The sequence below is a fragment of the Stegodyphus dumicola genome, chromosome 1 (genome assembly GCF_044657685.1).
Source record: "Stegodyphus dumicola isolate Sdum_Otavi_A_Nest chromosome 1, ASM4465768v1".
Lineage (NCBI taxonomy): Eukaryota > Metazoa > Arthropoda > Arachnida > Araneae > Eresidae > Stegodyphus > Stegodyphus dumicola.
This window is the reverse complement of record NC_140768.1, coordinates 213,791,082-213,810,648: the sequence shown is the minus strand read 5'-3', so window position 1 is coordinate 213,810,648 and position 19,567 is coordinate 213,791,082. Positions and strand designations below refer to the sequence as shown.

At 30.5% G+C, this 19,567-nt stretch overlaps 1 protein-coding gene across 3 annotated transcripts in view; it reads left to right on the top strand.

Moving 5' to 3' along the window:
- Positions 1-19,567, top strand: part of LOC118202519 (eukaryotic translation initiation factor 2-alpha kinase 1-like) — an 89,571-nt gene that overhangs the window by 4,112 nt on the left and 65,892 nt on the right. For all 3 annotated transcript variants that reach the window (XR_015043485.1, XM_085825257.1, XM_085825262.1), the window contains exons 2-4: positions 3,895-3,974; positions 17,766-17,888; positions 19,130-19,158. Coding sequence is in view for 2 of the 3 variants with exons in the window: in XM_085825257.1 (XP_085681383.1) it covers positions 3,899-3,974; positions 17,766-17,888; positions 19,130-19,158 (228 nt within the window). In the remaining variant the exon portion in view is untranslated. The remainder of the gene's footprint in view (positions 1-3,894; positions 3,975-17,765; positions 17,889-19,129; positions 19,159-19,567) is intronic.

Sequence of the window (19,567 nt, the reverse complement as noted above, 5' to 3'; positions counted from 1 at the left end):
TGAATGGGTGTATTAAATACAAAGTATTGCCTTCTGTAATGCTTGCTGTCTTAATAATACCTCATTCAAATGCAGCTTGCGAAAGAATTTTTTCTATTGTTAAAAAAAATCAGATGGAATTTCAACCAAATTTAGGTCTTAAAACTCTTGAAGCAGTTTTGATTGAAAAAATAAATATGCAGGCAAATGAAGAACTGTGTTATAAAAAAACATTCTCAAAATCAGAACTTAAGCTTCCTAAGCATGCTACATATAAATCTTTGCATTCATAAATTATGCGTATTTTGTTTAATACTTATATGTATCATTCTTGGTTATTTAAATTTTATTTCCCTGTAGAAATCATATCCAGAATAAAGATATGATTTATAGCTTCTGATTTTTTCTATGATTAGTAGTGATTTGAAGTACTTTTTATTAGTGAATGCTTGAGGAGTTAAAAGAAAATTTCTAATTAAATGTGCATATAATTTACAAGGTATATTTTTAATTATTCAGTTTTATATGTATATGGATTTTAAATGTAATAAAATTGATTACAATTAATTATTAATTTAAAATTAATGAATGGTTAATTACAACATACGCTACGCGCACATTTTCAAAGTTGTAAAAATGTCGTTCGCGCGTTGACTACTGACAAGGTTTGCTGAAGGTTGGAGTCTATGCATTGTTGCGTACAGTATTGCTAAAAATAATAAAGCTCTCAGTGATATGAAGTTCTTTAAACAATGTATTCTCCAAGTTTGTGATGTTTTATGTTCATGCAAGAAAAATAACTTTGAGACTGTAAGCTTATCTGGAAAAACAGTGACTTCTAGAATCGAAGACATCGATAAAAATTTGACATCACAATTAGAGTGAAAGATTGGCCGATTTAAATTTTTCTGTATAGCTATGGATGAAGGCACTTATAATAAATGATACGGAACTACTCTGATATGCGCCCTCAAGTCGCCAAATTTCTTGCCAAATATTTTTGGCGAGAAACTTCACGCTACCATATTACTATCTAAATTTTTTGTCTACATTTTGAACTTTAAGCCTAAAATGTCTCCAAAAACACGGTTTTTGCATATGCAAAAACTACGTTTTGAACACACGATTTAAGCTAAAAATTCGAAACAAAAACAAAAAATTTAGATAGCAAAAACGTAAAGTTTCTAACCAAAAATATTTGACAAGAATCCATGTACACAGTGACATGTTTTAACTTAAAAAAACATCTACGAATGGCACACTGTGGGCAATGAACGAATCTACGAACTACGCACACCTCACTTTAATAAATTAACAACAATAAATTTCAAAGAATACCATGTACACAGCGTTCTGTTTCAACTTTAAAAAATATCTACAAATTGCACAATCTACACTAAAAACAAATCAAGAAAATAAACTAAAATTTCAGACAATTCAAAAAACAACAATAAAAACGGAAATTCATACAGAAAACAATGAATATAACATTCTACAAAATAAAAACAATAAAATAAAATGCACTTACCATAACGAAAGCTTCTTTTAAAAGCAGAAATATCTTTCTCCCCTATCTTCTCAGATACAGAGCATACAAAGTCCAAAATACATTCGTTAATAAAATTTCGCCAGTCACACAACGTCTGTGAAGAAAACTTCCACGATTTTGCTATATCGCATGCCTTCCTATGATTCAAAATTTCGAAAGTAACAATAAAAACTTCCTCCAACGTTAACTTGCTACACGAAAACCAAGATCCAAACCTTAAACTCCGCTGACACTCACATATTTTATTAGCAACAATTTTACTGCAAACCCACACAAGTCTATCAGAAACACCTTTTTCGTTCGAGTTCTCATATCAGCTCCGCATTTCGGACACGTCAAACTCTGTTTTAAAAGTCCCGACTCCCACAGAAATTTCAAAAATACACTACGATCCCCATAAATACATCCGTGAACAAAACACTCGTTAACAGCTCCAACATTGTACCTTTCCATACTAAATTTACTTTGCACACAATCTAAAATATGCGGCTGAAACCTTCCCACCACATCTTTCATCGCAACATAGGCCATTTCAAAAACACACGCGACACGAACCAACTAGCAATTTAAACTACTCCACCAAAAGACTTTTCAACATCGACATGGTTGCCATACAACACGCAATCGCGCCAAAACCAGCGCAAAACACATATCGCCACATTTGGTGAAAGTAGGGCGTTTATCAGAGTTGTACCAATGATACTACTCAATTAGTAGTATGAGAACTTTGAAATTACCGAGGAGCTGACGTGCATGCGTTCTACGACTAGAATGGGATGTGATATTTTTCGTGAATTTCAGGAAGCGTTTTTAACTTTGAAAGCGCCTGTAACAAATATATGTAATATTATGGCTGACGGAGCACAAAATATGACAGCAAAAAATCTGGATTTCTTGGACTCTTTAATCAAAACGTTCCCGGGAACAATGTTGTTTTTCTACACTGTGTTAAACATAAAGATGCTCTGTGTAAATCTGCAATTGAATATGAAACCCGTGCTTGATGCGGTTGTGAAGCTTGTGATTTATTTATTCGATCTCGTGGGCTTACTCACAGATAATTTCAAGATTTTCTTCACTCCTTGCAATCTGAATACTCTAATGTACTGTATTACATGAAAGGTGGTTTGGTGCAGGATGTGTTTTCAAGCAAGTCTGGCAGTTGAAAGACAATATTGTGTTGTTCTTCCATGAGATTCAATAGTGTGCTGCAGAGTGCAAAATGTTAAAAGATACAGAATGGCTTTCGAACTTTGCATTTTTCACAAATCTTTTGTCATATGAGCAACTTGAATACCAAGATGCAATGGAAAAATCAATTTATTGAAGATATGTGGGCCCATCTCAAATCTTTGAAACTAAGACTTAATCTGTTTGCTGGGCAGCTAGATTAAAAGTGACTTGTCTCATTTCCTGAGGTTAAATTCAATACCTTCAGTAAATGAAGAGAAGCTTAAGAATTATGAAGATAGATTGAAAAAACTGCATTTTGAGTTCGAACGCAGATTTCAAGATTTCAGAGCAAATTTCAAAATGAATTGGATATTTTTACCATGCCTTTCAATGTAAATTGTGAGGCAGTGAGGTCAGATTATCAGCCTGATTTAACTGAGTTACAATCTATCAATCATTTCAAGCAGTTGTTTCTAAATATGCCAAATTGAAAGCTTTACTAATCGTTATCGAAAGCAAGTTTCCCAAATTTAATATCTCACGCCCAGAAAATCAGTGCTATATTTGCTTCATCTTATATATGTGAATAAGTGTTTTCAACTAACCTTAGAAAGAATTATTTCAGAAGTAGACTGACAGATGAGCATTTAGCCTCATTTCTTAGAAGCAGTACATCTCATTTTGAACCTCAATATAAGGATATTTCAAAAATGAAATCATAAATTCATTCATCTCATTAACATATTAAAATTACTTGTATATTGTTTTTAAGATTTCAGAAAAATTTATTTTGGCCCGCGACCGAAAAAGTTTGCACATCCCTGGGGTAAGCTAAATAAATTTCTGCATGGCAGAAATATGTATACTTATTTGCGCTTCTCACTAAAGAAAAGATACGTGTGAAAGCAATTAGTGTTATATAAGCATTATTTATAAGTTAATGAGTTAAATAAATTTATGAGCACAGTAACAAGTAGTATGTAAACCTAATCAATGTAATCTCTATATGTATAAGAGTTTAATTATAAGTTATTAAATAGCATGTATAAATTAAATCAATTTGTGGAAAATTGTAGAATAAATTTTATCCTTGCATGTATAAAAAAATATGCATGCTACCATTTTTTTGCTGAAATATATTTAATCTGAATATTTATATAAACTAATAATGATTATTTTCTTTTTTTTTCCAGAGATATGGCTAAGTACCCATTTCAAGCAGACAAAGAACGTTTAGTTAGCACTTTGACTCGATTTGATAACAGTGTCACAGGTTATTGTTATTTGTTAAATTTAAAGTTGTATTTTTTAAATATGTAATACATGGATTCTAACTATGTATCATAGATTGTAAAAAAAAAAAAAAAATATTAAAATTTCCAAATAAAGGGTTGGAGATTTTCAGTTTTTATCACATTTCGCAGTAGATCACAGAATCTCCTAGTTAAATGCTTCCCAACAATAATTTAAATTTCTTAATGCAAATTAAATTTTCCAAATCCTTCTTCTCCACCTCAAGTGAATTTCAGCATAATTTTTTATTAAATTTTATTTTGTATAAATTGTTTTAATTAGATTTAAGTAATATTTAATGAGTTGATATATGAATTTAATTTTGTTTTATATACAGTCAAAAGTCGGTTATTCGGATACCTATAATCCGGACCTCAAACCTACATGCGTCGCGTTGACACATGCGCGTAAGACCTTTATGGCTGCAAATATGCGTGTGCGCATAATACATATACGCATGCGCGTTTAATGGATAACGGATGGTATAAGCTAAGCTAAAATTATCTAATTCAGTTAATGTTGCAGATTGCATTGTTCCTTAATCTTCGAATTGGATCCGGCTTATTATTTTTTGCAGACTGTTAGAGCAATTTTATAAAAGTAAGTTTCGAAGTCCATTAAACAAAAAGTGGAATTGCTGCAAAAAATGGATAAAGGCATATCCTTCATTTCTCTAACCATTCCGAAATCTGTTTATCAATTTCATGCTGCTCTGCGGCATGTGGGGAACTCTGCGAGGTGCAATATAATCCGGACCTAAAAGCTACAAACTTTCTGCGCATGCCTCACATCGACGCATGCGCATAAGACCTTTACGGCTGCAAATTTGCGTATGCGTGTGCGCAAAATACGTTTACGAATGCACGTTTAATGTATAACGGACGGTATAAGCTAAGCTAAAATTATCTAATTATCTATTTCAGTTAATGTTATAGATTGTGTTGTTCTTTAATGTTTGAGTTGGATCCGACTTATTATTTTTTTAAGACTGTTAGAGCAATTTAATAAAAGTAAGCTTGAACTTTCGATTATGTCAAACAGAATTTCCGATATATATTTACTAATATGTAAAGGATCTACAAAGCGAAAGTATGTTTTGGAGTCTATTAAACAAAAAGTGGAATTACTGCAAAAAATGGATAAAGGAATATCCATTGTTTATCTAAACTTTGTTTATCTTTAACGCCACGGCACGCAATGAATTGGAAGTTGATCTGTCAGCACTATCCTTATCTTCAGGGCAGATGTTTTTATGGCTTATAATTACTTACTAAATGTAGTATTTCATCTCGAGATACTCCGTCTTTGATATGATTTAAATCAAATTCCTCCTCATTATAATTCGCTTCCAATAGCAAAGAAAGTGACACAGAGGTTATTGAAAACGTAAAAGTTTTGATTGACAAATTAGTCGGTATTCTCGACACAGCAATTGTAGGACTTGAACAGCGGAACTTTGTAACTGAACAAGAAATTATGTCTGGTTATAGAATTAAAGAGAATGTATTATCACATAAAAAATGAAGCAACTTAAACAACTTACATTGAAAGAAATGTTTAATAAAATAAACAAATAAATATTAAGCTTTTTTTTTTTTTTTTTTTTTTTGTAAATTTTGATACACTTTAGATCATTATTTTTCTTTATTTCCTAAATTATGGTTTCATATTTTTAATTTTATAATTTCTGCATGCCATTTTATCAGATTTAAACTGATGATCTATAATCCGGAATCGCTGAAGTCCCGACAAGTCCGGATTAACGACTTTTGACTGTATATGAAAATTTCATAATGAAATTATTCAAAGAATGTGAAGTTTAGAATGTCTAATTAAATATTGATAAATTTTACCTCAGAACAATGTCGTAAATAGTTTAGTTAAGTGAATCATGCATTTTAAGGTGAATTTAAGTTAGTTTAAAGTTCTTTTGAATTGACATCATTGCACACTGCTGAATCACAGAAAGTCCTGATTTCATGCAAGAACCTCCTAGTTTTTCAAAGTTCATATTGTAGAAACTGACTTTGAAAATACCTCGTTTTTGTATTTTGGTAGGAAATTTAAATATGCTGCAGAATATTTAGGTTCTTTCATTGGAAAAAATGGCATTTTGATTTCTTAGTTTAAAATATAAAATTTATTTTATTTTTGGTTAACGTATATTTAAGGATGCCAACTTGGATTATCGCCAAGTTGTCTTATTAATGGTAACCTGAGTAGTAAAATGTGGCAAAAATTTATTCTACAGTACATACCCCTTGGTGAATCGTTTCTCTTTTGATGCCAAGATTGGTGGCAATTTCAAGATGGCCGCTACATCAAACCAAAATAAGAAGTCAAAGATTTACACAAACTTGGTGTCCATGTTACACATAGACCTATTTTCACCATCAGAGAATTGCACAAACTAGGCATTGCGCACTGCCTTAAATTTGTCCGTGTACGCATCGATCTATTTTCACTTGAACAAAATCAGGAAGCTAAAACAAAGTTAAAACTATCATGTTAACCAGAAAAAGTTCGCTGCTGTCTTAACACATGGACACTAACAAATAACCAAAATATACATGTTTCCTAACATAAAAACATTAAGCAACAAATCTTTTAATAAAAATTAACACACAGAGAATAATAAATAAATGAAACGTCAATTTTTTAACATACCTTGTTTTCAAGTGCATACATTCAGGCTTCCCACCACTATCTCCTCCATCCTTCACGTGAGCAATTCAATTAAATTTTTCGGATTTTCGGCTCATCCGCTGTTAATCAACATTCATCCCCTTACTCACCTCGGACATACTGAAATGGTGATACCCACAGCAACATAATAGCAAGTTCAGAATCCAAGACCATATCATGCACGTGCAAGCAAACACAGCAATTGAAAAGAATAGTAAGAACCAAAAACCCTGGTTCATATGAAAGAGTTACTATTACAAAAAAGCATAGTACGCTTCCAGATTTCGCAAACAACCAATACTGCTTGGCGATTGTTTTCAGACAAAAACCAAGAGGTACTGTACATTTAAGATTAGCCGTAAAATGTTATGAAAACCCTAGGTTGATCTTTAGAATATGGTAACTGGTAGTTTGGCGACATTTTGGAGGCGATAAAGGTTACTACCTGGGACTTTGGTAATAATGTGAGCAGTACTCAGTTCCGATTACGCATTATTTTGTGTGAGGGAAATGAGACATCATGGGATATGTCATGTGATATTAATGGATGAATTACGGTTCTTTAATCGGAAAAGGGGGGAAATCTGGAAAAAATCTGGAAATTTTGTATTTGGCTTTATTCTGTGTTGTGTGAAACAGTGTTCGTGAATTTTTGGATCCCATGGCCGTAACTAAAGTGAATTCGAAATGGGTATTTATGTATGTACTCATTTATATTTTAAGTAGTGTTTTTGAATTTAATTATATTTTAATTAAATGATAGTTATTTTGTGAATTTTATGTTTGTAGGAATTTGGTATACGTTTTAGTTGAAGTAAACGTGCATGGAAATAATTTAAATATCTGAAACTAAGTATTTGTAATGGTTGCGGTATGAATTCGTTGGTGACGTGTATAATGTAATAGATGATTTAGAGGTAAAAGTTTTTGGATATTTTATTTATTTTATATGTGGAAATGTTCATTACTTTTTCGCGATCAGGTAATTTCATATATGTTCTTTTTACCGGGTTTAAAGATTGAGAAAATTGTCATGTATTTTCGTGAAATTTTTCTAATTTAAAAAAGCAGTGTACATGGATATAGTGAAGAGTGTGCGCAATGCCATTTTTGTGCAATTCTGGGATGTTTTTTTAAGTAAAAATAAGACGGCGTGTACATGGTTTAGTGATATTTTAATTAAATGATAGTTATTTTGTGAATTTTATGTTTGTAGGAATTTGGTATACGTTTAAGTTGAAGTAAACGTGCATGGAAATAATTTAAATATTTGATACTAAGTATTTGTAATGCTTGTGGTATGAATTCGTTGGTGACGTGTATAATGTAATAGATGATTTAGAGGTAAAAGTTTTTGGATATTTTATTTATTTTATATGTGGAAATGTTCATATTTGGAAAGGGTAAATACTTTTTCGTGATCAGGTAATTTCATATATGTTCTTTTTACCGGGTTTAAAGATTGAGAAAATTGTCATGTATTTTCGTGACATTTTTCTAATTTATGAGAAAAAAGCAGTGTACATGGATATAGTGAAGAGTGTGCGCAATGCCATTTTTGTGCAATTCTGGGATGTTTTTTTAAGTAAAAATAAGTCAGCGTGTACATGGTTTATGTGTATGTGTTATTTTGAAAAACGCGTAAGGAGTATGGTATTGTGCACTTTTTCCCAATTTTGCAGTGAATATTTGTCATGATTAAGCAGTTTTGTTAGATAAAATTTCTAGCATAAGTGTAATTCGGCTAGTAGATTGTTGGAAGAAGTGTTCAGAAGATAAAAAGAAAAGAAACATGTCTTTACTTCGTGAAGACAAAATGGCGGCGGGAAAAAAAAAATAGAGGTTTGCTGTAGGAGAGTTGGTTGCCAAATTTTCGCCAAAAAAACGCCAAGTTACCATAATGTAAAGATCAACTAAACCCTATTATGACATGATTGGTTGCATGATTGCAGAGAATTTGACTGATGGGAAAATATTTGTTGGATAAGTACGTCGCGTATTGTGTGCTGTGCATCGTAAAATGTCTGCTGGTGGTAAAAAGGGGGTGTTTGATGGTATAGAATGAGAGAGTGAAAGGTGTTCCTTTTTTTCTTTTCTTTTCTTTTTTTTTTTTTTTTTTTTTTTTTTTGAAGTGGTTGAGGAAAGGAACTTTGTTGGATGTAATTCAATGGAATTATAAGTGTCCTTTTTGTACAAAGGAAATGGTTATGGGTCTAATGTAAAGATCGTTCAGATGGCTTTGAGTGGGTTTGTCGCAAGAAAGGTTCAAATGCTCACCACATAAAGTGTTTCATTAGAAAGGGAATATGGTTTGAGGAAAGTTTCTGGATGCTGTTAACCTTCTCGCTCCATATCCCACGATTTCCACGGCCAAGGTAGAAGTAGCAAAATTTGTGGGGATGCATTTTTATGTTTATTTACCTGTGTAACCCGCTCTTTTCGCATTCAGGGTTTCATTTCGACTTTTCTGTAATGTTTAAATATTTATTCAGACCTGGGTTAAGAGATGGCATTAGTTGTCCATATTTCTTTGAAATATACAAACAGGTTTTGCACCATTTTGTGCGCTCTTATCAAAGTAACTCTGAAACATTGTGCTGTTTTTTCTAAAAAAAAAAAAAAAAAAAAAATTGAAACTGACAAAAAAAATTCGAAAAGATGGCATGGTAGGATAATACCTCGAGCCTTGTTTCAAAGTTTTTCATGTTACACTTCATTTCTAATACAGTCAAAAGTCGTTAATCCGGACTCGTCGGGACTTGGGCGATTCCGGATTATAGATCATCAATTTAAATCTGGTAAAATGGCATGCAGAAATTATAAAATTAAAAATATGAAACCGTAATTTACGAAATAAAGAACAATTATGATCTATAAGGTATCAAAATTTACAAAAAAAAAAAAAAAAAAAAAAAGCAGCTTAATATTTATTTGTTTACTTTATTAAACATTTCTTTCAATGTAAGTTGTTTAAGTTGCTTCATTTTTTATGTGATAATACATTCTCTTTAATTCCATAAACAGACATAATTTCTTGTTCAGTTACAAAGTTCCACTGTTCGAGTCCTATAATTGCTGTGTCGAGAATACTGACTAATTTGTCAATCGAAATTTTTTCGTTTTCAATAACCTCTGTCACTTTCTTTGCTATCAGAAGCGAATTATAATGAGGAGGCATTTGATTTAAATCATATCAGAGTACATCGAGAGGAAATACCACATTTAGTAAGCAATTATAAGCCAAATAAAATAAAAACATCTGCCCTTAAGATAAGGATAGTGTTGACAGATCAACTTCCAATTCATTACGCGCTCCCGGGCGTTAAAGATAAACAAACGTTAAAGTTTAGATAAACAAAGGATATGCCTTTATCCATTTTTTGCAGCAATTCTACTTTTTGTTTAATGGACTCCGAAAGATACTTTTGCTTTGTATATCCTTTACATATTAGTAAATATATATCAGAAATTCTATTTGAAATAATCGAAATTTCAAGCTTACTTTTATAAAATTGCTCTAACAGTCTTCAAAAGATGATAAGCCGGATCCAATTCGAAGATTAAGGAACAACGCAATCTGCAACATTAACTGAAATAGATAATTAGATAATTTTAGCTTAGCTTATCCCGTCCGTCATACATTAAACACGCATTCGTAAACGTATTTTGCGCAGGCGCACACGCAAATTCGCAGCCGTAAAGGTCTTACGCGCATGCGTCAATGCGGCGCATGCACAGAAAGTTTGTAGCTTTGAGGTCGGGATTATAGATCATTCCGGATTATGGGTGTCCGAATTAACGACTTTTGACTGTAAATGTTTTGTAAATATTTTTCATATTTTCATTAGTATATACATATACCATTATATTTTTTAAAATAAATCATAATTTAACCAAGATTAATTTTCAAAATTTTTCTTTTATATGATTATTCAGTTTAGATTTTGCCAAAATCTGCAGATTTAACCTGCCATAACCTTGCAGTGTGCAAAAATTCAAGAATTCTGGGATGCTTTTGCTGTTGCATTGATTTTAAAAACAACTTTATATTTGTATTTCATTGTGCTCAAAATTCTCTAGTCTTCTTCTAGTCTATTCTTATATCCGTTGGCTTATTGATGAATGTACAGTTTTGAGAACAGAGTAAAACAGAGATGTTATCTTTTACTAAACTTTAATTTGGATAAGTTAACAATAATAATTATAGGGTGACCACAATAATAAGTTGGATCAAGTCATAAAGTTAAGCAAGGGTGCAATTCACAGTTATCACAATTCACATTAACGTTCTTTTTGCCTTCTTCCCTGCTATGCTGTGGGCCTACCAGTAGCTGAGTGGTAAAGTCACTGAACACTAGTTGTTCAACTCCTGGTGGACAGAGGGGTTGCATGGTTGTTTTTCCCCATTTGTAATGTAAATACAGTCAAATTCCGAAAATCCGCCAACTTCTGAAATTTGCATTGCCTCTCAAAATATAAACATTCAGTTTATAGATTCCGGAAACCGCAACATTGAGTACGAAATATCGAAGAAAAAATGACATCATAATTACCGAATAGTTATGTGCCGTAATGGAAATACCTAATTATTGACATCATGATAAAAGTTTTTTTCTCTCTAATCTGCATCAAGGTGAAAAAGCAGACTATTTACTCAACTCTTCTTTCAAGTTCACTATTCACGTTGTTGTATTTTCTGAGCTTTGTTATTTCATGAGATTGTTTAGTGCTGCCTTTTTAGTCCAAAGGGATTTGAATCCCGAAGGACTATTAGTTTCGTTTTGGCATTTTGCGTCGGACTCATAAATGTCGGTTCACTTTTCAAACTGTTGCCACAAAATGTTAGAGTCCTGCATTATATTTGAAGAAATTAAATAATGAAAAATCTGCATAAACGTATGTATATTTCTCGTATTGTGATAAAACAATGGTACATAGAGTCATCGAATTTTGAATAACGTAATCCTCCAACGAATATGAGCATGTGGAAGACCAAATTTGAAATTTGTTTTATGATCGATTTCCTATTTTTTAAAACTTTGACGAATTTTTGATTAACAAACTCGAGGATTTCAAAGCGAGCAATGGCAACGTTGTGCAGAAAAAACATTTTTATCTCCAGCGCTTGAGTCTCTGTATCGGAAATTCTAAAGATATGCTTGTTTTAAAACTATTTTGCGATATTGCTGTTGCACTGGATCTTGTGGTTTAAGTGCGAGGAACATGATATTTAATAAAGAAAGGTAACACACAAAATGTTAAAAAACGCCCCTTTGGACGTAATTTAAAATCTGAAACATTTCAGATTTTTTTTTTTTAAATTTTTTTATTATTGGGACATTTTGTGGATAAATTAAGAATATTTTAAATTTCAGCCCTTTTTAATATGACGGATAAGAAACGCACTCATGATTTTACTGCTTGCAATGTTGAAAAATGTAAACACTGACCTAACATTGATGGTAATGCAAAAAGTCAAATTCTGCAAAAGATTAAGGCAGGTGCTACTCCTTGGTTTATAGCAGGATCGTATGGAATTGTGACATGATTGTGTATGATGTACGGAAAAATAAAGAAAAGCTGTTGAAATTTTACAGCAACAGTGATTCTAACACTGGAATCCGAAACCGGAAATCTTTGCATGAGGCAAAATCGGCAAATCTCGATGCTGTGTACATATAATATAATAAATTGATATATGTAATAATAATTTAATGCATATAATAAATTATTACAATAATGTATATAATAATTTATGCTTTATCTTTAATAATTGCTTTATCTTTTCTGTCCTAAAATCCTAAAATCTGTACAACCTCTGGTCCCAAGCTTTGCAGATTTCTGGACTTCTACTGTACAAGCATATTTTCTCTTCTTCTACTCTCTTAGAAAGTCTTCCACGAAGGCATCCCTTTTTTTAAACTGATTGCCCTAGTGTTCTTTACCATAATCAGATTCTTTTCTATGTTGACAAAAAAAAAAAAAAAAAAAAAAAAATGTCTACAGTCTACAGCATAAACTACAAACAGTGGTCATTAGGCTTCTCTAATATACAAAGGCAGATAAGATAAAAAATTCTGCCCTTTCCCACAGTTACTTAAGGACCAAATATGAAAATGCTTACTTGCTGACAGATATTTAAAGGTGAAACAACATGTGGGATGATTTATTATTAACATGGAAAATTATGTTTCTCAGCCAAAGAAATCTAATTTGATACTGTTTTTTGGGGGGGGAGGGGAGTGTCTTTTTTTCTTTTTTTAAGCATTATATTTTTTGTTTCTATACTGTGTGAGCAAAAAGAAAGTTCTCGAAAAGGAAGATTTTTGGGAGGCTCGGATATCTGTATTTTGGCCTTTGCACTAGTATAATAAAAACAGGGAGGAATTTTGCCATGCAGAAAGTTAAGAATGTAAAATAAAGTATGCTTATGCATATTTATGTATCTGATTAGCTGATAAAAATCAATTTGCTTTTTGTATTATCAAAAACTGAGGTTAAAAACAAGAAAATATTCTAGGTTTACTCACTGAAACTACGTTTAGACATAGTAAAAGCTTTCACAGGTGAGCTGTCTGCTTCATCAACTGCAGATGAAATGGATGGTTTGATCAAGTTTATCATCTTTCGTTGCTTTTTGCAGGTTTTTCCATATTTAAACTCAGTGTCCAGATGTGTGGAAGGGAAGTGTGTTGCAACATGGTGTTTTAGTAATTTGTGTTAGAGTTTGATGATGATTTGTCCTTGCTCCATTCAGTTATTTAGTGTGGATATTCGGAGGATTATTTAACCAAAGATGTGCAATTTGTTTATGAACTGTTTGGCAGAGGGTGTAGAGGTATCTTTTGTGCTTGACAATTCATACTCATAGTTTTCTAGATGTTGAATCAATGGAAGGTCATCAATCTCGAAACCTTAAAATATCTCATTAATTTAGTTTTTGCTTGTTTTTAGCCTTAAACATTAATTGACTAATGGCCAAATGTGACGCCATAAGGTAATTTACGTCACAATAAATAAATTATTGTTTTCTACTCTCTACATATTACTAGTTTTCTTTCATGCATAAATGTGTCGCTATCTTCATGTCCAAGTTAATTTAAATCAAAGCTTTACTTTTCCTTATTTAATTTACCGTCACAGGAGTTAATTTTGAGAGTCATTATGTTCGCGGAAGGTAAAGGAATGAAGATATGATGCATGGTTTCCTGATTATGTAAATACTCAGATGTTCAAGTTTTATAGCAATATATATGCGGGTTTGATATCCGTATATCTATTTGTGTGCTTTTATATATGCATAATCAGTTTCGAGGTCTAGGAAAATAAAGGTAAATATGATCTAAAACTACGCCATGAGCAAAAGCATCGTAGTTATGTTATGTAAGTAAAGTAAAGTCATAAGAAACATGACTCGAACAACTTAGGGGTTCCGATTCCACATGCAATTCATATATATCATATTCATTTCACTTATTCAAAAGTTTATATATATATATATATATATAAAATGTTGTATGAACTTAAATCCATTTAGTGCGAATACAAGTTATTATTACTTGCGCAATTGCTGCAAAGTTAGTTAATAATAATTTATTTCCTAAACAGTATTGATTAATTGATTATATTATCTCCTAAGTTTAATTAAAGTAGAATTATTTTAAAAGTGTGCATCCATACTGGTAAGTTATATTTTGAAAGATGTTTTGAAGTAATTTGAAAGCAAAATGTTAATAATGTTTTAACGGGGACTGGAGTTAAATCATCACGAGGAATAATATTACAATTGTAAAAGTAAAAATTAAAACATGTAATTATTGTCATTGATCGGAAATTAGTTGACTTTTCAAGGGGAACAAACCAACTCCCGTTTAATGATCAATAATTGATAAAAATACGTAAATATGAAAGTGTTTCGTCTTTACTCGAGTTATAAGTTAAAGCCAAACCGGCAATTCTAGTCAGGCCAAATATTTCCGCGAATAGTTGTTACTCAAAGAACTGATTCTCATGAAGCATTTTAGTCAATTCAATTTGGAGTAAAAATCAATTACTGTAGAGAAATCTTGTAAAACTCGAGTAATCGTCCCCGACACTATCATCTTTATGTATTTGAGTACTATATTATTTGTAGAAATTAAACATTGGAAATTGTCATTATGAAATCGAAATCAAAGTAAAGTTGAAATAAACATAGAAGATTATAAAAAAGATAAATAATGCAAACTTTGCAAAAACAAATCAAAGAGAACATAAAAATAATATAAAAATAAAATAGAAAATAATATAAATAAGATCAGTGAATGTACATGAAGATATAAAGGCCAGAAAGGTATTAAGTAACTTACATTCTTTCTAGTGGGGGAGTTGGCAGTGTGTTCTCTTCGTGTCTGAGTCAGAAGTGTAGGGTGTCCGAAAATTCTTAGCGGCAGTAGGGGCTTTGAATTATATCAGTCGGTAAGACTTGGTTGAAGAAATTTATGGTAGTGGGTGGGACTTTGAATTCTTGAGGGATGTATTTTGTGGAGTTCTTATCTGAGAGAGACCGTCTGTTAAGATTTTTTTAAAAATACTAGTGAATGGAAATTAATTAATTTCTGGCTAATTGTCGTGTCGCAATGATTAAGAATTTAAGAAAGGAAAAAGGCATTTTCGCTATCCAAGAGCTAGTAGACAGTCTAAAGGCAGGAAATAGGCCCATTTTTTTAGTAACAGTATATGTCTGAAGACAATTAGCTTTTTACAATATATACAATTGAGTAATTACACTATATACAAATCTTTCAACTGACAGTCATCCAACTTATACCGCCTTCTCAGGTTTAGGAATAAATTATCATATCCCTATCAGTTAAATGATTTAGAGTGAGTATTTAACGCCTGCTCTTTTAAGGCAATGGTTGATAAATTGAAAGGGAATTAGATTATTTTTGAGAATTTTGATAAGGATCAAAATTTCGCGTTGTAAATCTATTGTATCTGTGCATATAGTTTTAATTCGTTGTATTTGATTAATTATAGTATTGTTAATTACTTTTTTGGATATGTTGGAGTTCCAATTTATTAATTTGTTAGTATTGAAATTGAAGTTTCTTCTTTTGTCAAAAAGTAAAATTTTTTTGTAGTTAATGATTTGAAGATCTAGAAAGTCTATGCTATTTTGTGAATTATTAGTTTTATTAAGTTTAAGACAATTCGGATAAATGTCGGAGTTTTCAATTTTACCAAAATTATTAATTGTAATAAGGTCATCAATAAATCTGTAGGTGTGTTTGTAGTAATTTAACTCTTGTGGTTGTAGATTTTTTTGGAAGTTAAATTCTTTGACAAATAAAAAGATATTACAGATCGAGGTGCTGGAATGTAAGCCCATTGGCAATCCTCTGACTTGTTTAAAAAGTTGATTTTGAAACTTGATGTAGTTATGAAAAAGTGTGAATTTTAGGTAGGTTTTCCATTTGTTAAGAGTCATGATATTGAGTATATTAGGGAAAAGTTTTGGTAGATCAAGTAGACTGGTATAGATTTCTTCTAGAGGAAGTGAGGTATATAAGTTTTCAAAATCATAGCAGTTAATGTTTTGGATGTTAATGGTATGAATGGTATTAATGACAGGAGTGTTATTATGAATGATCCAGCAATAGTTATGATTAGTGTTACAATCATTGAAAATAAATTTACAGATTTTATTAAGTTGAATTGAAAAATAATAGTCTATATTTTTCTTGTAATTATTAGTTCCATTAGCTATAAATCTAAATTTTAATGGTGTTTTATGGAATTTGGGAATATATATATATATATATAACTCAAAGGTTTGTTCATTCATAAACCTTTGAGTGTATGAATGAACAAACCTTTGAGTTCAAAACTTATTCATATCTATTAGAATTTTTGAAGAAGTATGTTGTCAGTTTTTTTAGAATGAATGATAATATATAATCTTTGAGTATTTGTGTTTGTATCTTTATTGCTGATTGGGACAATATATATACCTGAAGTATCTGTGTTGGCAATAACCAATTTGTCTGATGGTAACAATTTGTAGATGGTTTAGACTAGGGTAATGGCAAGTTTATAACCAAATCTCTTGAAATTGGGATTGTTATAAGTTTTTATGTGTATGAAGTGATTGGGTAATGGGAATGTTCTAATAAATTTTCATTTATTAGAATCTTGCATTTGTAACAACTTTACTTTTTGAGAAATAACCGTGAAAGTTTGCTTAAGGATTTTCTTGGTAAGTTTTTCTATAAAATTGTGAAGATAGCTGTTGTTTTCTCAATTTGTAATATGTTTGTATTTATTTTTGTAAAATTCCAGTATAAAACAGAAATCTTCAAGACGTCTTAAAATAAAAAGCTGCTTTATGCAAATAGAGTGAAAAACCAAAATTTGTACCTTGAAAACCTATGTTTCAGAACCATTGATGTTATTTTACTCTTTATGTTATTTTGTATATATGTGTTGAATGTTTAGAATTATATATATAAAAAAAAAAAAAAAAAACTTGAGTTTAAATTTCTAGCAGTATTAATATTAGGTAATATTTGAAGCTGCTTCTGAAAAGGTTAGAAATATAAAAAGGTGTTCAAATTCATAGAAATTCATTCCATAATAATAAATATTGTTAATATGGCCTTAGCTCTCCAGTTGCTTACCATTTCCTTATATAATTTGTGAATTATTAATTATAGCAAGTAAATGTCTTTGATGTGGATAATATGGTAAGTATAGTCATGTTTTGAACTTTTTAATTTGAAATGAAATATAATTGAGACAAGACGTTATTATTAAGTATAAAGCATTTGGTAATTTTTTGCATTTTAGGTTTTAAAAATGTAAGTTATTACTTTAATCAGTGGATCATTTATTATTCCTTTGGTGTAAAAGGTTATCATGTAGTCATTTGTTAATATTAATAACATCGAATTAATATAAATTTCCTGTTTGATAAGTACATATTTAAATTTCTCAGAAACTATATTTATTTCATTATTGAATCAAATGGTAAATATATGGAAAATCCATTCATTATTTAGTATTTAAATTAAAATTATGGTTTAAACAAATTTTGATTTTTCAGTTGAAGATGTAACTGATTCAATTAAAAAAAGTAAACCTCATCCTTTTCTTGTTCCTGTTTTATTGGAAACTATTTGTGGTGTTTTTGAACATGACACCAGATACAGACAACTCTTATTTAAAGGTGAGCTGTTCTTTTTCTTTAATCTTAAAATTAAATATCGAAATGATATAATGCTCAGAATAATCTTATGATTCTGGATGTATGTTTATAGTATAAAAATAGCAAATAATCATTGCATGATATATTTCATATGTAAATGATGCATTGGATATATAACTGTGGTTAATGTTGCTTAGCTGTAATTGAATCATAAATGTAAAAAGAAATCAGTCCCTCTTTCAGGCATTGAAGATTTTATTACAAAAAACGATAAATATATCAGAAATAAATTTTTCAATTATATGTGTCGAGATATGATAGTTGACTAAAAGTGAGAAATGTTGAGGTCTAAATATTTATCTAGTATAAAGGAGTGCTTAAATTAAAAGGAATATTGAGTATGAAGAATTGGAAAGGAAATAGGGAAAACTGGAAAAGGAATATGAGTAAAATGAAGTATTGAGAAGATCATATAATATAGCATCTTTACCAGTGGTGGAGTTAATGATTTCAAATCAATGACAAGTATATAAGATTATGTGTAACTGAAGTAGTGTGAACTTATTAATAATATGATACACATGCATATATTTCATCTAAAAAAAGAATGATAGAAGAACTGTAAAAGGAAATAGTATATCTAAAAATTAAATGTCGGGATGCAAGAACGTTGAAGACAGCTTAGTCTTTAACTTTCAATCGAAAAACTTGGATTATATCACTATAAGCTGGAATGGAAAGCTGTAAGATATTGCATATGGTGTACCTGAATATTTTCTATAATTAAGTAAATTTCTTAGTATTTCCTTTATAGCATTTTTAATAATCTATGGATTTTTTTATGCATTGTTTCATAATTTTGGATTGCCTTGGGAGTGGATTAAATAATTGCATGAGAAAAGAGACCTGTATAATGAATAATTTATATCACAAAATGCTGTCTTTTTATGGATTGCATTGGTTATGTTAAGCAGAACTGTACTTTGCTAACAAAGATAAAAGTATGTTATTTTAATATGGCAGTCTACAAATTTTTTAAGTTATTTATTTTATATGAAAATTCTGCCCCATTTAAAGCTTTGCTATCCATATTTTTTTTTTTTTTTCTTTTGAACATTTGCATTACTTCTGCTTATGATATAATTTAAATTTTACTTGTTGTGTATTGTAAATAAACAGTTCTGTAGTATCTTCTTATATGAGCTGAATTTTGATTTAAAATGGCTGAAGAATAATTGTAACTTTTTTATTCTTTTTCTTAGAGGTTTGTAACCGTTTAAGTCAGTCCAATGTAAGTATACTTGTTTTTAACACTTTATTATTTTTAACCTGTAACCATTCTTGATTTCATTTAGAAATTAAAAATTAGTGACCTTACATAATTTGTTTGAACATTTTAAATTGTAGCAAATGAAGTTGATGAAAAGTATACTAGAATTGCATAATAAACTTGTTTGGTATTTTAATATTGAAAGAAAATATTTATTAAGTTTTAAATATGTTGGAGTATATATATATATATGTTGGAGTGAAAATAGCCAGAATTTGTGGGGAAAAAAGAATTATATTTTTGATATTTTAAATCTTTAATTTATTTTATTACTAGCAACATATGAAAGCCAATCAAGTATTGGGACTTATTATACAAGAGCTGTCTGAAAAGTTTCCAACCTTGATATGTAGATGGCAACACAATTAAA